At 36.0% G+C, this 21,816-nt stretch overlaps 1 protein-coding gene across 2 annotated transcripts in view; it reads left to right on the top strand.

The window, feature by feature from the left end:
- RASA1 (RAS p21 protein activator 1) overlaps positions 1-21,816 on the top strand; it is a 56,226-nt gene that overhangs the window by 20,471 nt on the left and 13,939 nt on the right. For both annotated transcript variants that reach the window (XM_030469912.1, XM_030469913.2), the window contains 10 exons: positions 812-929; positions 1,868-1,899; positions 3,516-3,568; positions 4,069-4,219; positions 10,433-10,511; positions 13,129-13,249; positions 14,844-15,000; positions 17,343-17,430; positions 20,072-20,149; positions 21,431-21,588. In XM_030469912.1, the coding sequence (XP_030325772.1) occupies positions 812-929; positions 1,868-1,899; positions 3,516-3,568; positions 4,069-4,219; positions 10,433-10,511; positions 13,129-13,249; positions 14,844-15,000; positions 17,343-17,430; positions 20,072-20,149; positions 21,431-21,588 (1,035 nt within the window). The remainder of the gene's footprint in view (positions 1-811; positions 930-1,867; positions 1,900-3,515; positions 3,569-4,068; positions 4,220-10,432; positions 10,512-13,128; positions 13,250-14,843; positions 15,001-17,342; positions 17,431-20,071; positions 20,150-21,430; positions 21,589-21,816) is intronic.

Raw genomic sequence — 21,816 nt, 5'->3', positions numbered from 1 at the left:
AGTTGCATATTGCAAGTAAGGCTTCCGACTACGTGTAAAACAAAAAGATAGATTGAGACCGTTAAGTACCTTATTGTACCTACCAGCTTGAGAGGAAGAAGCATTTTATTACAGTGCTATCATGACAGAAATTGTAGAAAATTATACCTTCTCTCCCTTGTTTCGGATGCAGCTAAAATGTAAAGTTCTGTGCTTGGGTTTTGAGATCCACATGGCTAAAACAGTTACAGTTCTGTTTGTGGCATAGCTGGGACATGTTAATGCTTCTTATTTGTGCTTTTCTTGTAGCTAATTGCATGGCTTCTTTGGTAGCTGTTCTGTACTCTCTTAGTAGCACTTTTCTTCATATGTGAGAACATAAAGAGTATTGGGTTCTAAGATATTCCACAAACTTTTATTATATGATACTAATTTTCATGAAAGGAGTATTATTTTCTTAGGGACTATTAAGGGTATCTCTGGTTATTTTGCTTGTGTTTATTAATTGATTGCTCCTGATAAAAGAACTGTATTACTATCTTTTAATATTGTTATTTTTGTTTTATGCATCCTCAGCACACTTTGAATTTGATGGAACTGAAGTATGTATTAGATACTAAACATAAATCAAAAATATAAACAACTCATACATAGTAACAGCTTAACTGCGAGGAAAAATACACATCATATGCTGGGGGTATTAATTCATGCATTTTCACAAGCAGATTTTCTCAGATATTTTGCAGAAATTACAATCAAGAATTCATTGCGTTCATTAAACTTTATACTGTGATTGTATGTCTGATTTAAATCTTGCTGCAACCCTCTTCAGTTTCCTTAAAGGAGACATGTTTATTGTCCATAACGAATTGGAAGATGGCTGGATGTGGGTTACAAACCTACGGACAGATGAGCAAGGTCTTATTGTGGAAGACCTGGTAGAAGAAGTGGTAAGTAATTTTATGTTCAAATTTCTTAAATGACTGAGATTTTTTGGTAAAATAATATTTAAATAAACCCAAAGTAGTGACAGGTAATTGCCAGTTTTTTCTAAATCTAGTAATTGAATCTGCTTAAAATAGTATAACAAACCTGTAAGCCTAATTCAGTATCAAAAAAGGCTGTTCATGTGTTGTCCGCAGAGAAGTACAAATGAATGATACAGTAAATTCACTAGGCAGTTTCCAAACTTGACTGTCCTGGTGAAGGATCTGCTACGCGCTTAATTGCCAGAATATTTGCCAGAAGAATTTTGCATTGTGATAGGTATTTCTCTTTTTTTCTTAAGGATGAATTGTGGGTTAAAATCTATTGATGAGTTAATTATACCTAGAAGGGCTTGTGTGGACTTAGGAAGCTAACCACGTGACTTGCAGATAATTCAGTTGCTGTAGGGGAACAGGTGGTTTAATATACTTCAGAAGGAGAAAACAGCATTGCTTTGGAGTCAGATATTTTTGATAATATTTTCCTGCTCAGTACCTGTGTTTTGCAGTATTAAAGCAGTGTTATCTGCAGCTAATCACAGATCTGTGTTAAGCTGTGAAAGGCTAAATTGACGTGGCAATATTAGGCTATTGAACTGTAGACTGATACATCAGTGGTTAAATTAACCTTAAGAAAGCTGAGATTTTAAAAAGTTACCACCTCTAAAGAAGGACTTGAAACATGACAAAGCAATCCTCTGAAATAACATATTTTGGCTGAATTTCCACTTACTGAATGAAGAGGAAAATGTCTTTTCATAGAACTGCAATAAGCCCTTTAGTTCAAAAATGTCTCAGGCTTCTTATGGCTTTTTTCTATATAAGGTCTTAACCTATAAAGTTGGTTTTTTTGACTCAGCTGTACTGTTATCATGCACTTAATATGTTAATTTTCTCATTAGGGAAGAGAAGAAGATCCACATGAAGGCAAAATGTAAGGATTTTGGTTTTTTTATTAAAAGCAATCATAACTGTTTCTAAACTTCAGCTATGAAATTTCCCAACTTTTGGGAAGGTGAACCAAAGACATTTATGTTTTTTCATCTCAAGACTTTTTTCTTTACTAACTGCTGAAGATGCACGGATAATTAACATTAAAAAGTCCCGGAATAGGTATGCCTATTGCTAGTGTGTTTTGCAGTGTTAAGATTCTAGATAAGTCCCTGTATGATCACTTTCAGCCAAAATATGCTCAATGGAGTATTTGTTGAATATAGTGTTTGCCTTAGAGGTAATCTTTACGGAGATCTGCACAACTCTAAATGCTGGGGAGAGAGCAGAGTGCCACTGAAAAAATTATAGTGAGATAGTTACCGCTAGTTTTTTAATATTGAATACAATTTAGAAAAAAATGAATAAATAAAATTAATACTAATTTTTTTATGTTGAATACAATTTAGAATCAACAATGTATTGATAAGCTGTTGATAGATTATTTTCAGTAGTAATTGTGAGTGGCAAAAGAAGGTTCAAAAAACTTCTAGTGGCTTTATTATTTCATCTGTCCTTCTATTTCCTTGCCATATTTTCACCTACTGCTTTTTCTCTTGCCTAATTCGCGGTATTCAAGAGGCTGATGGCTGAAAAAGGCATTTCTCACTATCTTATTAGGAGAAAGAAAATCACTGGTGTATTTGTTGTTTGTGCACTGTTTGCTAGTGATCTGCTAGTCAATTTGGCAGTAGGGATGCTTTCAAATGTAGGTGTTTTTATTTATTTGCAAATTAGTTTGTAACAGATGCTTGGAGCTTTGGTATTGTCTGTCCACAGTTATTTGTGCCACTCAGAGGAATCTCAGGGAGACCATAATTGTTTCAAGCATTCCAATAGCCAGAAGTTATCTTCTAATGGTAGTATAGAAAGTGAAGTTAGATCTAGAGCTCTTTTCTGTTACATAAAAAGGCCATATTTTTAGCTTTCCTCTAAAGGACAGAATGAGCTATTAAGTTGTTATGTATAGTTGTAAGTGTCAGGCTGAAACTGGGCAGAGGCTGATGAACCTTTGTAGGACACTGCTCTGATACAGGAATCTGGGAAGGTATAAGGTGTGAGATCAAAGGGATTTGTATTCAACAGTCTAACAAAGCTAGGGTCTATTTCCAGAGCTTCTGGCAAAATTCGGTTAGATATTTTTTCTATATGGTCTTTAACCTCATTGTTTGAGCTTTGGATTTTATGGTTCAAATGAATTGCTGTATGAGACTGACTTCAAGTAATGCCTGTCAAATTAACTACTATTTAGACAGTTCATTTTAATCTCTAAACGCAGTTGGTTTTGAATGTCAAGTCCAAGTGTTGGCCATTTTTATGAAGTTAATTTATTTACATACCTGTTACTGTTAGTTTTTTTCATGCTGTTGGTAGAACAGAATCATTAAGTAGCATAATCATTATCTCATCAATATGTATTAGGTCTTTTTAAATAAAGATTAATTCATAGGTGCCAGAGCCTTGGATGTCACCACAGCCAAAAAAAAAAAAAAAAAAATTGAAAAAGGAAAAGAGAGCTGGTAGTCTTGCTTTCTAATTTTTCTCTTCGTCTTTGTTAAGATGGTTCCATGGGAAGATCTCCAAACAAGAGGCTTACAATTTGCTGATGACAGGTACTTGTATTTCTGATTGAAATACTGTGGTAGTAATGGATTCTTTCACTTACTAATGTCTTCATCAGAATGCTATGGAGAATATATGCTTTTATATACTTAAAGGAAATATATTACAGACCTTTTTAGCCCTTTCATAGAGGATCTATTTCTTTAAATAAAACCATGAAGATTTCTGACCCATATTGTTAAACAACATACTTTAAATATTAGAACAGGAGTTATAATTTTTGAGAACATGTTGTAAAACTTCTTTTGTATGCTTTTGTAAAGAGATGGCAAAGATGTGGCTAGGCCGTCACCTACACATAAACCAGTTTGCATTAATTTCACCAGCTCAGTGCTAGTTCATCGAGTTTGACATTACTGTTGTGACTTAACTTATAGACTTTGTGTTTCTTCAAGTGTGCAATTCTTGCTAATTTATGTGGAAATAGATTTGATAAGGGCTCATGTGTAACTTCATTGAGAAAAGTAACATTATTATGATGTCTTTTCAGTTGGTCAGGTGTGCAGTTTTCTTGTGAGGCCTTCAGATAATACACCTGGTGATTATTCACTTTATTTTCGGACCAGTGAAAATATTCAGCGTTTTAAAATATGCCCAACGTCAAACAATCAGTTTATGATGGGAGGCAGATACTACAATAGGTAAGTTTTAATAGTGAAAGGAATTGTGCGTATTTTGTGTACTTGCATAAAGAATTTGTATAACTTGCTCCTGATAATTATTTCCTGCTATGATTTGAAGACTGTAGTTTTCTTAATAGTATACTACCCATTTTCTCTAACTTGCTTGGCAGTTACTTATTGAGCAAGTTCTTGAAGCTTGCGAAAGCCTGATTATAGTTTGTTTATTTTGGAGTATTTTTCTTTCTTCTGCAAACCATTTTCTTCATGCTATAAACTGTGGATTGTATGGATCATGTGAATCCATTAATTGTGGATCTGTAAGAGAGTGCTGTGTTGTCTTGGAAACTACTGTTTGTATTGATTATTTGAAAAGGGAAAATAAAATTGACATCTTTGAGACATTCGGTAAGGTTTTCAAATAATAAAAATGGGTATTTACAAGAAAAGGAAAAAAATACCATCATTGTTGGGAAAAGTCATTAAATTGCATTGTAATATGTGTTGTACTTGGGTCAGAAGTACAGATCACTTTGTTTAGAGTGAGCAAACTTGGGATACATTTGTTTTGCCATTGGTACAAAAATACAGAAATTTGTACAAAAAGAAAAAGAAATAACGAGAGATATGTTTCCCCTTTTGTGGGAGAAACTATCAGTACAGATCAATCCTTGATCTTCTTTTTAGAGGAGTTGCAGATGCAAGACTTCTCAGTGGTGAAAAGTCGCCTTCGTCTTTTAACAGAGGCCATTGCCTTGCCTCACAAAATCAGCACTTTTCCAGACTTGCTCACCTAGAACCAGGGCATTCTTCATCCCAATAGAGAATTTCTCTCACTTCCAGCTTGGCTTCTGAGTGGGTAGAGATCCAGCAGCTGGTGTGTCTGAGGAAATGTCGAGGTCTCCTAACTAAGAAGTTCAGTGGACTTTTTCATATGACTTCAAATGGACGATGGTGTGAGGCTAAACAATTGGACCCTTATGAACCTTTGCATACCCCACACCCATGCTGCTTGAATACCTTCTACATTAATCAGTCTGGCCTCCAGACATCCTCATTGAAAACCAAGCTAGCTGCAGTGTCAGCCTTACGTAAAGGTAAATGCTCTTTTGCCCATTCTCTAGCTATGTGGCTTATCAGGAGGCTGATAGGTAGGAGACCCCACCTGAGGTGATGTCAAACTAATTAGCAAATCAGTGGAACTCTTATTAGTTTCAAATGGTTTTGCGGCATTAAATAGTATACCTCAGAAAGTTATTACTTTAGAGTACAATGATGGATTCACTTGAGGCATGTATATAAATTACATTTATCTGAAGAAGATTCTTTCTATGGTATGGAAAACAAGATTGTAAAGTTAAATAGCACTAACTTATGATGAAAAGTCTTTTAGATTTTTTTTTTTTCCCATTAATATTTTGGTACCTAGCTTTCAGACATCTTCTTCAGTAGAATCTGCATAGCTTTAAAAGGCTTCATTTTTGTTGTGTGTTTTTGAGAATTACTACTATACTCTTAGGCTCAAATTCATTCCAACTTAGTATATGCTGCAGCTTGGTAAACTTCCTGGAAACTCAAACACATAATGAAGTATGCAAGATAATGAATTGCAAGATAATATGGCATCAAAATGTAAATGCTAACTGTCCAAGTTCTGTAATGTAAGATCTACTTTAGAGGCTAATAAATTAGCAGCAGAAAAAGAGCAAATCACTTTGTAGACTTTTCAGTTGTTGTATTAGTTCATTTAATAGGGGCAGGGTAAGAAAGAACTCTTTAAATGTGTGATGACTAATGTGGTTTTGTTGTATGGAATAAATGGAAGTGGTGGCTGAAAACCAACAAATACAGCATTGAATCCAGAACAGAGACATACAAAGCGTGAATTTATGCAGGCTAATGAAGCTAGAAGCATTTCTTGGTGCTCATAAGAGATAGGATTTTGTTGCTTATCTAAAAATGTAGTGTTTGCCTTCCAGGTGAAAAATTTGCATTTAAGAAGTGCTGCTGCTTGTTTAAAGGCATCTGTTTAACAGTTTCCATTAACTATAAGCTTTTTTTTATGTTAAGCTGCTTCCATAAATGCTCTCAAAGTATCTCCTTTGCAATCTGATACTATTATTAGACTAAATCATCCTTGGTAGTAGAGCATTTTCAACATTATCCTACAGTTTTTGTGATTGTAATTGGGGCAAAAGGTAAAATGAAAGCAATCTGCTCTTTATTTTCCAGGGTATTGGTCTTAATAAATTGTAGACCAAGATTTTCCATGCAAAAGTAGGAAGCTGAAGAATAGGAAGGAAACACAAAATGAAAGAAGCTTGTTTTATTTCTTGGGTATTTGGAATATCCAGGTGGGACTGGAATCATGATAACCTATATAAGCAACGGTATATCTGCTTGTATCCCAGAATTATTCTGGATGACCGTGGGGAAAGAGGTCCTGGGTGTATCTCAGGCTCTCATATTCTGTGCTGTCTAGCAAGACTTACTTTTCCACCAACCTGTGCCTTTTGCATATAATCCCACCACTGTCTATGTAAATCTCTGTGTAAATCTATGTTAAAATTTCTGTGTGACCATCAGGCTGTGTTTGCAGTCTGTCATACAGAGGTCTGCTTTCATTATTTCATTCTCCTGTATCAGCTCTGCAGGGCTGCCCACCTGAAGGTCTGAATGTACAGCACCTATGTTGCATATGTATTGGAGGAATTATTTTGACTATGTAACGAAGCAGTATTTTCCCATGGAATTTAGTAAAGCGTTTAGCTTCTCTGATCTTTCTGTATTTATTCCACAGATAACAAATTACTCCATTAATGATCTTTTACAATTTTATGGAAAAGTTGGCAAAGCCATTTCTAGTTGCTTGTACTGATTCTGGATGGGGTGAAGTTAATTTTCTTTACAGCAGCTAGCACATGCCATGATTCAGATTTGTGGCTAAAACTGTTGGTAACACACCAGTGTTATGGTTCTTGGTAAGCAGAGCTTGCACAATGTTGAGGCTTTCTCTGTTTTCCAGAGAAACTAATTGACCAAAGAGATAGTGCTCAGCAGTAAAAAATGGAGGGGATGTTTCATCTTCCAAGGTGGGTGTTGCTCAGACTGTTTGGGCACCAGTCTGCTTGCGAGAGGTGGTGAATGATTGCTTTTCAATCACTCGTGTCCTTCCCCACCCTTCGCTTACTAAACTGTCTTTATCTTGACACACAGGTTTTGTCACATTTGCTTTTCCTGTTTTCTTCCCTGTCCTGAGGGCAAGGAATGAGCAAGCACTGCAGGATGTTCAGCTGCTGGCAGGGGCCAGCCCTCCATAGGCTTCTTCACATTCTCCTCCTCCTTTTCTTGAGCTTAAATTGCTGAGCTTGACATTCTGTGGAGGGGAATATCCCTTTGGCTGATTCAGGCCAGCTGTCCGGCTGTGTCCACTCCCAGCTTCTTGCCCACCCCATCCACTGCAGGTATGGCTCAGCAGTAGTCAAAACATTGATGTGCTGTCCACAAGGTGTTTCAATCAAACATCTAAAATGCAGCACTGCATGGTCCGCTATGAAGAAAATTAACTCCATCCCAGGCAGATCTTGTGCAGTTGTGATTTTAGTGGCTGTATCATGAGATCTCAGTCCAAAGATGTGCAATAGCTGGTGTATGGCTTTTACTTTGAGGGTGATGGAGCACTGGAAAAAGTTACCTGAAAGATATGGGAGACTTCATACCTTGGAGATGCTCAGGATGTGACTGAGCAAGGGTCACAGCAGCCAGCCATCGTTGACCCTGCTTTGAGCTGAGGGCTTGGGCTAGGTGGTCTCTGTGTTCAACTGTCCTGTCAGTAACTTCCATATGTGTTTCAGAGTGGGTTTTATGTAAGATAGTATTTATTAATGTTTCAATCATGATTTTAGAACATGCAGTAGGAAAAGCACACCAGATCATTCTCTATCCTTTTCTTCTCTCTCTGCCTGCCTTCTTGCGAAATTCAACAGGTAGCATTTGCAAAAAACTAAAATTAGGACTGGTTCTTTAGTGATTCTATCAAGGAAATGGTAAACGTTGGCCTAATAGTTTATAGAGTGGACAAGCTTTCAAGTTATCTTGGATTTGAGAGACAGCTCAATTTGAAAATTCAGTAGACGATTGGAAGATGTTGCTTAGTTCTGCTTCCTGGATTCTTTCTTATTTGAAGTGTGAGTTGTGGGAATAACTCTCAATTCACTCTTCAAGTGTTAAAAAAAGAATACAGCTCATGATGGTGAAATACTTTAAAAATCATTCAAGTAGCCAAGACCTGGGAAACCTAAGAAGCCAAACCTAATAGTGTGCTGAGCATTCTAAAGTTACTAAAGTAACTGTAATGTGGTATTGAGATCCATCTTTATTTCTGTTGATATCCATCTTTATTTCTGTATATTAAACAAAGTTTAACTTTTTTTTTTCTTTTTTTTAAATTCGTGCTTATTTATCCTTCCCTTGGTTGCGTTTTTGTTGTTGTCAGATGTTGAAGAAGGCTGTGATTCATTCCTGTCCCCTAGATAAGATTTTGGTCAGTCTGATTTCATGCTTGACGTTTTACATGTTAGATAACTCTGAATCACCTGCAGATTCATGTTCTGTAGTGTACCTTGTCTACCTCCAGGTACACTACAGAACGTGAATCTGCAAGTGAGATACCTGGAATCTTTGTGTTTGCAGCGTTGAGTTGGTTCAGGCATTTGATCTGTCATAGTGGTAGGCAGTATGTAAGTGACCCTCTGAATCAAGTTCACTTGTGGGAGGGGAGGGCTGCACAGCCAAGCCCTTAGTCACTCCATCAAGGCATAAAGTCCTTGTATATATGATATTCTTACCTACAAAAGGAGTTTTCAAATACATTCCTCAGCCTATTTTACAAAATTTGAAGAAATTAGGGACCTGCTCCTTATATTAAGGAACTCCTGATGGCATTTTCAACCAAAAGGAGAGGAGGCATTGACAGTCAAGGTATGCTTGATTTGATGAGTGAGAAAAACTAATATAATGCTGTTTTATGTATTACAAGATGCTGGAAGTAGCTATTCAACATGCAAAATATAATGACTGAGTCATTATTTTCTGTAGTGTGGTAAACATTAAATTTTTATGCAGAAAATGGCATGTACAAATTGCATCTTAGTAAGAATTGAAATTAATTATTTGATTTCAGTAATACTGAAAAAGAAATATATGTCATTCTGCATACTTAAAAAAAATGTTTGTAGGAAGATGCATTATTTTGTCAAGCATGTGTTAGTTTATAGCTCTATAATGAGAGAGAAAAGTGAGCATAGATGTCTTGCTATAGCTTTTTTTAAAATTTGAGATTATTTTTACAGTATCAGATATTGTTCCTGTGTTAGACACAACTGCATCCAGTTGTAACAAATCTAACATTGATGCATGCCTTGTTATCTTTGCACACACAGCTAAGTATGCATGAAGTGAGAAGACACACTCAGCATGTTTTTGTTTTCTACTTGGGTTTTTTTTGGTTGCTATTTTGCGTACAAATGATTAATTTCTATAGTTATTCATGCTGCTGTTCTTTATTACAGTGTAAATTCCAGTAACTGCGAAAATAAGTTAAAGCAACTCAGATGCCTTGAATTTCAGCTTGTACCTGTCACTTCTCTCCTGAGCCTTCAAAAGGCAATTGCAGTCTGAATCTGGTGTTTAGAATGAATGCTTCCCTGTAGCAGAGTGCTACTGATTGAGTATTTAATTTAACAGGATACCTCAGTGATTTCCAAGTATAATCTGTATTTTCTTTTTCTGCTACAAACCTTTTCTGTTTTTATATTCTTGTCCTCCTAGAAAGAATTGCTTTGCACATGTGGTATCTCACATTCCCCTTCCCTAGTTACTCTAGGACTTTGGAAATTATTGCCAATGAAATAGCGATTTTCAGCTTGGCTGAAGAGCTGGTAATGCACATGTGCTACTTGAATGTGGAAAAAGTAGTGTCCTCATTTCACATTTTAAACAACTAATTGAAATGTTTTTCAGAGTTTAGAGTTAATGCATTATGAATACAGTTTTGTGAACTTTCTTCACTTCAGTATATTAGTAAATTCTCATTACTACAAATGAGATTATGATGTTTAACACTTGATTTTATTAAAAAAAAAGTTTTCGGTGGTTGTATGGAAAAGCAAATTCTCAAACGGAGGAAAAACTAACGTGTTTAACATCTGAATCCTCTTTTTCATATTGAAACAGTATTGGTGACATCATTGAGCACTATAGAAAAGAACAGATTGTTGAAGGATATTACCTTAAAGATCCTGTTCCAATGCAGGTAAGATTTCATCTCTGGGCATTTGTTGAAGACACAAACCTAATCATCTTCAAGGCAGTTTATGAACTGAATTACAGCAATCGAAGTTAAATAGCATCATCTCCAGTTTTAATGTTGTCAGCTTGTGTGTTTCTTCTGGTTTGTCCTCAAGTGCATTCACTTACCAAAGATTGTCTTGTAGTCAACAGAAGAGATGGTAAGCTTTGCCTGTCATCTGAGGTGCTCGTCCTCTGCAGTGTGTCCCTAGCTCTGGTCTCTGGCTCAGCCATGCTGTGCCTTAGTCCCATGTTAGGGGGAAACAGGCTGCTCTCCTGTCTTCTGTGTCCGGGATTTTTCTTCTGCCAGAGGAAACTTGTATGCACACAAAAGATTCAGGGGTGACTGCAAGGCTTGTTCTGGAGCGCTCTTACACCAGAGCAGAAGTTCATCCTAGGAGACCACCAATGATAGACACACCACATCATCTAGTTTTTCATAAGCTTATAGCTATAAAGCTATATATATGTATATATGTATATACATGTATATGTACAAAGTATACCTGTTTATTTTGTTCTCTTCCCAAACTTTCCTGTTTCAGTGATTAGAAACAGGAAAGGTTAGAATAGCCTTTAATTTCCTCCCTAAGTAAGAGTTACAGTCAGTTCATAGTGCTTTGTGAGATCTGTCATATTAATACAAGAATATTTATTGTATTTTCCCTTAGCTCACTAAGCTAAGCATACCAAAGCTGATCTTGGCCACTTTGTAATGTTCTCGTAGTTGTCCTGCTGCCACCAGTTTTGGTGCGAGTTTGCCTTTCTTGAATGTGATAGGCAAGAACAGTTTAGAGTACCATTACCATGGATAATTCCCTTTTTCTCTGGAAAATGCTTAATAGAAATATCCTAGAATAGGTGTCATTTCTGTGGTGGGTTGACCCTGGCAAGTAGCTAAGGACCCAAGCCTTTACCTGCTCCCTCCCCTATCCTGCAGGCAAAAGCAAAAAACTCCTGGGTTGAGATTAATGCAGTTTAACAAGTGAAAGAAGGAAGGGGTGGTGGGGGTGATGCAAAGGTGATAATTCACCACCTCTCACAAGCAGGCTGATGCTCAGCCAGTCTCTGAGGAAGACAACCACCCACAGAGTTTTATTGCTTATTGTGATGTTTTATGACAAGGAATATCCCTTGGATCAGTTGGCATCAGCTGTCCTGGCTCTGTGTGCTGCCAGCATCTTGTTATTCTAATCTTTCCTGTACTGCTAATTGTGTTGTGTCATCAGTACTTCCTACTTGTTTACTGCTGTTAACTTGCACTTGGTAATGTGGTTGGGCAAACATGAATCCTGAGGCTGCTCCTTGAAAATCTTCTCTAGTAACTTTTCTCATGCTCCATCATTCCTCTTGAATTGTGGCAGTGATTTATTTCAGTTCAGCTTTTTGCGTATGCACTTACAATTCCTGTAGTACTGACCTCTGCATTAGCTAATTTTCCATGTGAAACTTCTTCAGATTCTTTTAACCTATTCAGATGTATTTGTAACTTCTTTTTTGTAAAAAAATTTAGTGGTCGGCAGTGCAATTTATGTTCAGCTTTGTGTTATCTTGTTTCCACATACTACCATGATCTATGTTTTTGAGGGAGAAAACAAAAATGCAGAAGTCTTGCTATACCTTTAGGGTCAGTCTGTTTGACTTCTTCTGTCTAATATGGAATTTACTTATAAATACTTGCCTCTAGATCTGTTGTTTTGTGCACTGTTCCTTGTGTAGGTATGTTGTAGAGATTATCTTGAGCTCATAAACATCTGGATGTTGCTTCTATTATAGGTCCTGTAATTCCTGCTGGTATTACCAAAGTATTTTTCGTCTTTCTTTTGTCATGTTGTTCAAAATCATAATTCCCGTAGACATAAGGACAGGAAGAAAAGTAGAATATTTAGTATGAGCCTGTTCATCATGATGGTATTCTCACTGCTTGACAGTCTTGCTTTTCATGTTTTCTTATGGCTAAAGAAGTTTTGCTGATCAGCTTAATCAGTGAGGTCAAACGTGGCTTTTGGCCATTCTTATTTGCTAGTTAAGTTTCCAGATCCTGTAATTTTCTGTGTGAATTTATCATTTTTCTGTTTCCCGTTTCTGCTTTCTTCTCTTGTCTTGGGTTCTACTCAATTAGGACATTAAGAGGTCTAATGAGATTAATGAGAGACTGTGCAACGTTGAGTGAGTCGCTTTTAATTGTGATCTGCACCGTTCTTGTTGCTTCAGAGTTTATCCATGATTACTCAGTCCAAAAAGCTTTGGTAGGAGACAGTTGGAAGCTAGATAAAGCCTTAAAGATTGGCATAAATGTAAGAGAAATGGCAATGAAAGATGCTGCTTTTTATTTAATATGAAAAAGACACAATGTTACATTGTAGAAGTTGTTCTGTATTTGAAACTTTGTTCTTCTATCATAATTGTGGAAATATGGAAATAGTTACATTTCTAGCATGAAAAATTATATTGCTTTATTAAAGTGCATGAGAGAACAATAGTAGTGAGTTAGTAGCATTCAGTAAGATGATCCTGGTTGCAGCTACATAGCGTGCAATTTTTTCTGAGCTTAAAATATGTTTTTCTTATATGTTTACCAGCACCAAGAACAAGTGCTTAATGATACAGTCGATGGAAAAGAAATCTACAATACAATTCGTCGGAAAACAAAGGATGCCTTTTATAAAAATATTGTCAAAAAAGGTTATCTTCTGAAAAAAAGTGAGTTATGTTTACTTCTACAGATTTTTTGGGGTTTTATTTTTTTTTTTTTTCTAAAATGCAGATATGGGTCGTAGAATATCTCAAGTTGGAAGGGACCCATAAGGATCATTAGCTAAAATATTATAAATCTGCACATTTGTTGGAGAGCATAGCTGGTTAAATTTTGTTATTCCAAGTTATATATTTTAAATCTTAAATTTGAAATGTATATTCTGCTATACAAGATACATAGCAACTATTTTAGGATTCTAACATTGACACAGTCAACATAACATACAATAAATAGGTGAAAAGCTGACTGGCTCATCTCAATATAACCGCAAAGAACTGCCATTGAGCAAGTCTTTGATGTTCTGAGGGGGCTGGTCCCTTAGTGAGTGTTGTATTTCTACCTTTTAAAAAATTAACGTTAATGGAAGCTCAAAAACTGTCAGTAATAAGATTTCTGCAAATGACAGAGACCATAACTAGAAGGATAAATTACAGATAGTAATCTGGATAGCGTCCAAGAGTGAGAAAGAAGGTATGATTTTACATACAGAATCATAGAATCAAATAGCCAAATAGAAAGTAAATAAAATATAAAATAAAATATAGCCAAATATAAATGAGACATTCAAAAAACCAAACCACTCCAAACTGTAAACCCTCTGAACGGAACAAGGAGAGCATTTCTTCTATTGAGAAGGTTGATTCTGAGAGAAGGTGTAGAGGGATGTTAATAGATTAAGGAATCAAGTAAGAATTAATTGAAAACCTTTAGCTAAAAGTGGTGATGAGATACTTTAAATGTGCAAACTGGAGTCCTGAGTAGGTGTAGATAGAGGCACACAGAACTGCATACAGAACAAATTCAATAAAATCACTCCAGCATCTAGGAGACAGGGTAATAAGTGGATGTCAGATTAGTCTTTTCAAAACAGTGCCAGTACTTGTTTCTTGAGGCACAAGGTGTATTTATGTTGACCAAAGTATAAAAATAAGGCTAAAAGCTTTTTCTAAATGGGACTGTGACTTAGCACATTAGTTGCAGAAGGTACCTAATCCCCTGTAGTTCAGAAACCATTTTCTCTGAAACTAGTGGAACCAGCCAAGTTATGTATGGGTTTGTCTGGGGCATGGTTCTAATTTAAGTTTTCATATAACATATTCCCATTTCTGTTCTTCAGATGTGCTATTTTAAGGTACTGTGATGCAATCTGTTAAACACTGGTCAGAGTTTAGGAGTAACTTTGTCAGGAGTCTGTATCTTAATTAAAATTTTAACTGTGTAGATGCATTCTTAACACTCTAACTCACTCTTCAGGTATCTCATATGCACTTGCTTAATGCTGTTGAAATTAGTGAAAATGTTTAGAAAACCTTTTGCAACTTTACCTGCATCTGTGAAGAGGGTCTAGTTTTAGCCATGTGTTGCATAAAATTGGGCATGTATAATGATCCTGTAACTTAAGTGTGATTACCTGTACATTGTTCTTCTGTTAATAATTTGACAAAACTGTACTGCTCTCTTTTCTTCTTTCATTTATAAAATATACACTTTCTTTTAAACAATATCACAACTTTTTTTGCTTGACTCTGTCTTCTGCAGGTAAAGGAAAGAGATGGAAAAACTTGTACTTTATATTAGAGGGAAATGATGCCCAGCTTATTTATTTTGAAAGTGAAAAACGAGCCACAAAACCCAAAGGACTAATAGACCTTAGCGTGTGTTCCGTCTATGGGGTACATGACAGTTTGTTTGGCAGGTAGGACACTTTTAATTCTCATATGTGCAGCGGGAGAGTTGGCTGATGGTTTGAAGCATGTACAAGACATGGGCAGTATGTTGCTAGCAGACAAGTAGCCCTGACTTGCATTGTGGCTCTTGCTTCACACCAAGAGTCTGTAGTTGGTGTGAGTTGCCAGAACATATGTAGGCAGATGTAGCTGAAGAATGGTAACTTGTTTAGCCTGGCAACTTGATTGCTAGCCACTATATATAAACATCACTACTTAAAAATTTTAGAATTTTGTATTAAAGTTTTATTGTGAAATAAAATGCAATGATGATTTGAGCTTTTTTGCATTGTAATTTTTGAATATTGAGAGAATTAATTGTTCCATGTTTCATTTTACAGACATGAGAGGTTATGAACTAAGAGTTTTCATCCTTTTGAATTGGGAATTGACAAGATAAAGAGTTTTGTCAGTTCAAAACTACATTCTTTTGATAGGTATTTGAAAGCTAACTTGGTTAGATGGAGTCTATAGGGCTTTTCTATTTAAGAACAAGTACTTTTGTTAGATTAAACCAGCTCAATAGTAAACTAGTTCATACAAATCAACATCCACAGAAGTTGTTTTTGCACAATTACTATATTCTGAGATAATTTTCACATCAAGATTTATTAATGGTAATATTTTTATATTCAAAATATGCCAACTACAAGGGATGTGATTATCAGCAAAGAAGTTGAGAATCAAAAGTCTTCTAGATGTCATTGTTAATTAAGAGTATACATATGTGTTCATTGATAGTTATAAAAAACCCTCCACCATCTGTATTACATTGTCTTACTGAAGAAGTAACTATACTTACTCTCACAAGTATTAGATGGAAGTTCTAGTTATCTCACAGATCTTAATATTTATTTAAAAATGGTACATAGTCAACCTCTAGTTATTTTTGTGAAAAAAAAACTTCAAGACAAATGCTTAAAATCAGTGGCATTTCTTAAGCTGCAAAGACTGGTGCTTTTGTTTGATCTCATCTGGTATTTTTTAAACTTTTCTAATAATTTTGAAAAAATCTGTTAAACTAATGGAATGAGGAGCATAGATAAAGAGTACTAGAACAGTAATGAAAACATTACTAATACTTTCCTTATGTAAAATGACAATTATGCAGGAGGCTTTGGTTATATTGTAAACAAGGAACATTGACTCTTAACAGCTTTTAAGAAACACCTTGGGTTTTTACCCACTTTTAACCCACCGTGCTGTGGCTTAAAGTGTAATTGGATGGTAAGTGGTACTAAATGGGGGTAGGAGGAGGTGCGTGGTTGCAATAGCTTAGGAAGCTGTTAGCGAGGAAATGTAGCTGAAACAAAGTTCCCCCTGCATTTTAAGTAGCTGATAGAAACTGCCTTTGCCATTTTCTCCAAAGTACAGTGGAGTCTGCAGCTCTGCGTGGTTCTTTGGTGGCAGTGATTTAAGTAGCCCCAGATCTGCTCTCTGACATGGCCACAGAGTGCTGTGTCAGCATTTCTCCAGGCAGTGAAATGGATGGGGCAACAGAAACTCGCTTGCAGATGAAGTAGGATCCTCCATGTAACACTGCTTTTGGGAGAACTAAATTTCCTTGAGCGCAGCATGGAAGGTGATGAGCGAAGTGCACACTTTAAATACCTCCTAGTTTAACAAAGCAAAATATTTTTTGTTAACTTTTTGGCAAATGAGTGGAGGTATGCAAAACGGCAAAGACACTAATGTAGCATTTGAGGTTGAAGAGGTTTGTCACGTACATTTGGTCATTGGTATGTGATCCAATATACATTTTATTGGTTGTGAGAGCTGTGGGACACATTCAGGTAGGGGATTCCTTATATTAAGATATTTCCTGAAAGAACACATCCTTAATATATGATTAATTGGTTGTAAACTAATGGTGAACATCTGCTGCTTTTAAAGCCTGTAGGAATAGTTCTTGTGAGCAAGTCTTTTCCATTATCAGACAGCTGTTCTTTGCCTTGACTGCAAGTCAGCGCACACATCTATTCAGTGCAGACCATTCTGAAAGTTTCTCGATGTTCTGAAACAAACTAGCTGCACTGAAGTGTGGTATTCTTAAAATAACATAATACATTCAAACCAAAATGCAGTTTTGAAGCACCTAAGATTTATTTTTAGTTGGAGTTCTTCCTCCTTCCATGTGTGATGATGCTACATGTAAATAGAGATTGATGCATTTAATGCTTCTTACAGCCAAACATCAGAAATGTATTCGTTCTGTGTAAACTTTGTTATGGCATAGATCAACAAGTCAAGGTGTCAGTTAATATTACGAAGATTAATAAAACTTACATTTTTTGTTTTGTTTATTTTTAAGGCCAAACTGTTTTCAGATAGTAGTTCAGCACTTTAGTGAAGAGCATTACATCTTTTACTTTGCAGGCGAAACTCCAGAACAAGCACAGGTGAGAGCTTTCATTGGTAAATAAAATTTAAGAAGTAATTTTTCTTTTGTCTTCTGGCTTTTAATGATATTGCCCTTTGAAAACAGGAAGCAAGCGTATACCAAATAGTGGGTGTGTCTATATTAGCAGGTGTTATAATGGAGTAGTAGTGGATCTGTAAGGGCAAGGGTTGATGTTGAGAATCCAGCACTTAGGCTACATGCACATGGGGGTTTTACTTTGGACAAGTTCCAGTTGGGTCTCGTGGACTAAACTTCCATTATTTTCCGTTAAATGTTTCTGGAGAACATATTATTTTGACATACCTCAGGTAGAATAATTTACTCTCCAGGACTTTTCCATGTTATAAACCGGAGCATGGTAAGTGGAAGTTTTCTTTCAAAGTGCATGTTCTTGGTATGCACCAAAATGCTAATGCACTTAAGTTGTACTCAGTGACCAAAGTATGTCAATCAGCTGCCTTTTCCAGTTATTTGCCCTGTCCAAAAATTGGTGGTTGTTCGTAGTCCTGGGCTCTGATTGTGCACAAAGAGTAAGGTTTTCTGGTTTAATTCAGTGACTAACTTTAGCGGTTATGTTTGCTGACTGAGGATTGTAGCATAGAAGCCTTATTCTCTGAAATTCACTCACCAGCGGGAGAGCATACCTCTGATGAGACAATGTGCTTACTTACTAAGTTTACAGCTCTGAAAGTCCACAGCTTTGAAATATACCTGTTGCATCAGAAGTTAAGCTTTGCGTTTGATTTTATTAGAATGGAATTAAAGCTGTTTAGAGCACTCACAATAGCTTTCTACCCACCAAAGCACAGAGGCTGTATAAGTTTAGTATTCTTGTGCTGTATATAAAGGAAAGCACAAATTTTCCCGTTAAATGAATTCAAATTTATGAAATTTGCTAAGGTGACATCAGATGTAGTGGCATTTGTTGCACGTCTCATTAATGTACTGTCTTTAAGCAGCAGGGCACTATGAGGTAATTGAGAATATATACATCAATTACCACACGCATCTTTGTACACTCGTTTTTGTCACATCTGCAATGTCTTTGGTGTTCTAGAAATTCAAAGAATTAAGAATGTGTAGAAGACAAAATATTCTGTCTTGCTCCCTGAACATTTGGCATAATCTGCTTTTGGTTTTGATCTGCTTAACAGGATGTTTACTACATTTATACAGAATACAGTTTGGCTTGGGTTTTTTTGGTTTTTTTTTTTTTTGGTTGGTTGGTTTTTTACAATATGCCTTCAGCCCAGGAAAGTTTATAGATATTTCTCTTTTGAGAAAGTTCAGCTTTTTTTAATCTGAAGAGTTTTATTTGTGTATTAAGGCTCTCATAATGCAGTAAATAGATGTCAGAGCAGCACCATCCTATGGACTGCATCTTGTCTTCATGGTCTGTATGAAATAAAAGGGAATGTAAAATACAGTCTTACATGCGAGTGTCACTGCTGACTGTGGCACATTGTTCATTCTCACTGCTGTAAGCTCTGACATTAAAGGGAAAAGGTTTTCCTGCCATGAGTGAATAGAGAGGTGTACTGTGCATTCAGGAGATATTTATGTTAGAGTATTTTTTTAATTTGATTGCTACTCCTGAGAATAAGGAAACAAGTTGGAAGCTTTTCCTTCTGTGGAAGGATTTGGAAGCTGAAACCTGACTCGCAAAGCGGCCTAGCTGAGAATAGCTGCAGAACATCTTCCTGTGTCTTTAAAATGTGATGGGTAAAGATTGAAAAAGCGTTGTGGGTGTTTTTAATAACATTGTTAATTTTTACTTTGAGAATAGATGGTGGATCTTTGAGATACAGACATAGGGCTGTTGGTCAATACCTAAATTTTGTGCTTTGCGAGACCTATACAAAATTCAGGAGACAAAAAATAGAGAACGAGGCTATAACATATCTTCATATCTTCCACCTTCCAAAGGCACCTTGCAAAGCTTCTCTGTTAGCAACTTTCACATGCTGCAGTGACTTTTTCATTGGTGGCCTGGCGAGTTGGCAGTGCCTCTTAGCAGCTTATTTGTTTGAAAAAAAAAAAACCACACCCAAAGGTTCTACAGTCAGTTTGGTGTTAGACAACCTTGTTTGCTTCCTTGATCTATATGGAATCCATCCATCCATTCTGATGTACACATTTGTGAGCAGACAAAGTGCGGAATGTTGGATATATGCTCTTTGTTTCTCTGTTAGTGTTGCTTTAGCTTGTGTGAAGTATACACAATATTATGACTGCCTTATAGAAGTACTGTAGAGAATAATCAGAACAGTTTGTCTTGCTAACCTTAATTTTCTCAGGAACAAACAAGTTTTGCTTCATTTTTTGTACCATTTGTAATTTCGTGTAATGTTACTAGCGTGGAAAATTGGTAAAAGTCACACTGTATATCCATTAGTAATGCTTGATATTTCTGAAAGAGAAAATGGCTCAGATTTGCAAATCCCTTATTAGGTTTTGCTCAATAAAGTTAAGAATTTTGCTTTAATATTCAAACTTGCAAACTTTTGAATTACAGAAAACTTAAGTTTTGCCAAGCTAAAGGGAAAATTTAGGATAGTCTTTTTAGATATGTCTGTTCTGCTGCAAGAAGCTATATCTGACTTTGTTTCATTACACTGTTCTGCATCCTTCTCTCTTAGGACTGGATGAAAGCTCTGCAGATGTTTTGCAGTTTAAGAAAAACCAGTCCAGGAACATCAAATAAACGTCTGCGTCAGGTGAAGCTGATATTATGGGGCTGGCCGTGCATGCGAAGGAGTGTTCTGTCTCCTTGTTGCAAAATTATACTGATAGATCTCCAAATTTTCCTTTCAGCAGTAGTAAATCCTGCATGTACTTAATTTCCTTTTTGGACCTTGTGAAACCAACCAGAATGACTTACACTTTGTTATAGTCGCTACATACGTACAGCTCAGAATGGTGGTAGTCAATCTGATGTGCTTTGCTAGGTATTATTTTCTGACTAAATTGGAATAAAAATGTAGAGAAGTCAGAATTTGTATCATATTAACTTTTAAAATATTTTATTATTTTAAAATATTAAAAATTATTTCCACATATGGAAAACTTAAAAAAAATTGACACTTATGTGACATGTAACTAATACTATTAATTTTCAGTAACAAATACATGTTGAACCATGCTTATGGCTTAATTTTTCTTGTATTCTTCAAAGTGCTGTGTTTGCCAGAAGTTCCTCAGAGGTAGAGGACAGTCAGTCATAAATGGTGAAATGTGTAATGATTGGAGAATAACAGGAAAATAACTAAAGAATTCCTGATACTTTTGAATGTTAAGAACATTGAATGTAGTTGTTTTAACAGACATCAGAGAGAAGAATAAAACAGGATATTTTTCAGAACACACAACTATTCTGTAGTTAGTATTAGAGATGTTTGGATATTTCTGTATAAATGAACTAAATTAGGTCAATTCGATAAAGTGGCAGGTGGAATTGGGGGGTTCAAGCTGCGAAAGCAAAGCAGAAAGAGTGAAAATCTGAAATAATCCTTTAGTTCAAGAAGTGAAGAAAATGCTCAGCTACGCAAAGGAATAGAATGTAGTGCGTTGCACAAGGTAATTCTATGTAATCTGTTAGGAAAGCAGCAAATAAGCCACTGTGTTTGGAATCATCCTTGGTTTTTATTCAAGGTGTCCATCTTTGATTTCAGTAAAGTTTTCTGTGCAGAGAAGGTGCAAGTCCTAATGCCTCAAAGATAATTTTAAAAAAAGAAAACAAGATGCTTAAAAACACAAGGCTGGAGATTTGTCTTTACTAAATATTTGAGTTACTCTTATTTTGTCACCGGTGTCTCTTAAAATGTTGTTCCATTAGTTATGTTACTTGCTGCTCTTAGTAGGAAATTTTAGTTTGTATTCAATATTCATATATTAACGTTAAGCCTTTGCACAGAGGATAAAAAGTAATTCATTCATGTGTTTCATATTTCTGGTTTAGCCACAAAAAGTAGATTTTGTGTATTTCCCTTTTTTTTCAGGTCAGCAGTCTTATTCTACATGTAGAAGAAGCTCATACGCTCCCAGTAAAGCATTTTACTAATCCATACTGTAACATCTACCTGAACAGCGTCCAGGTAGCCAAAACACACATCAGGGAAGGGCAAAACCCTGTGTGGTCAGAAGAATTTGTCTTTGAGTAAGTCTTAATCATCTTGAGTTACTGAATTTCACTTGTTAATTGCATTGCATTCAAGATTTTTAACAGTGTGTACTGGTTTTACATATGCTTTTTAAAAGTACTCTGTGTGTGTTTATACAGCAGCAATGTTTCTGCCAAATTCTGTAGGGGCAGAATTTTCTGTAGGCACCTAAATATTTTGTTAATGCAAGTGTCTTTGGCAGAATTGAAATGAGTTTAGAGTAA

Source organism: Strigops habroptila, chromosome Z, assembly GCF_004027225.2.
Source record: "Strigops habroptila isolate Jane chromosome Z, bStrHab1.2.pri, whole genome shotgun sequence".
In the NCBI taxonomy this organism is placed as follows: Eukaryota; Metazoa; Chordata; class Aves; order Psittaciformes; family Psittacidae; genus Strigops; species Strigops habroptila.
Note: the sequence above shows the minus strand (reverse complement) of the source record. Positions and strands in the feature narration are given on the sequence as shown.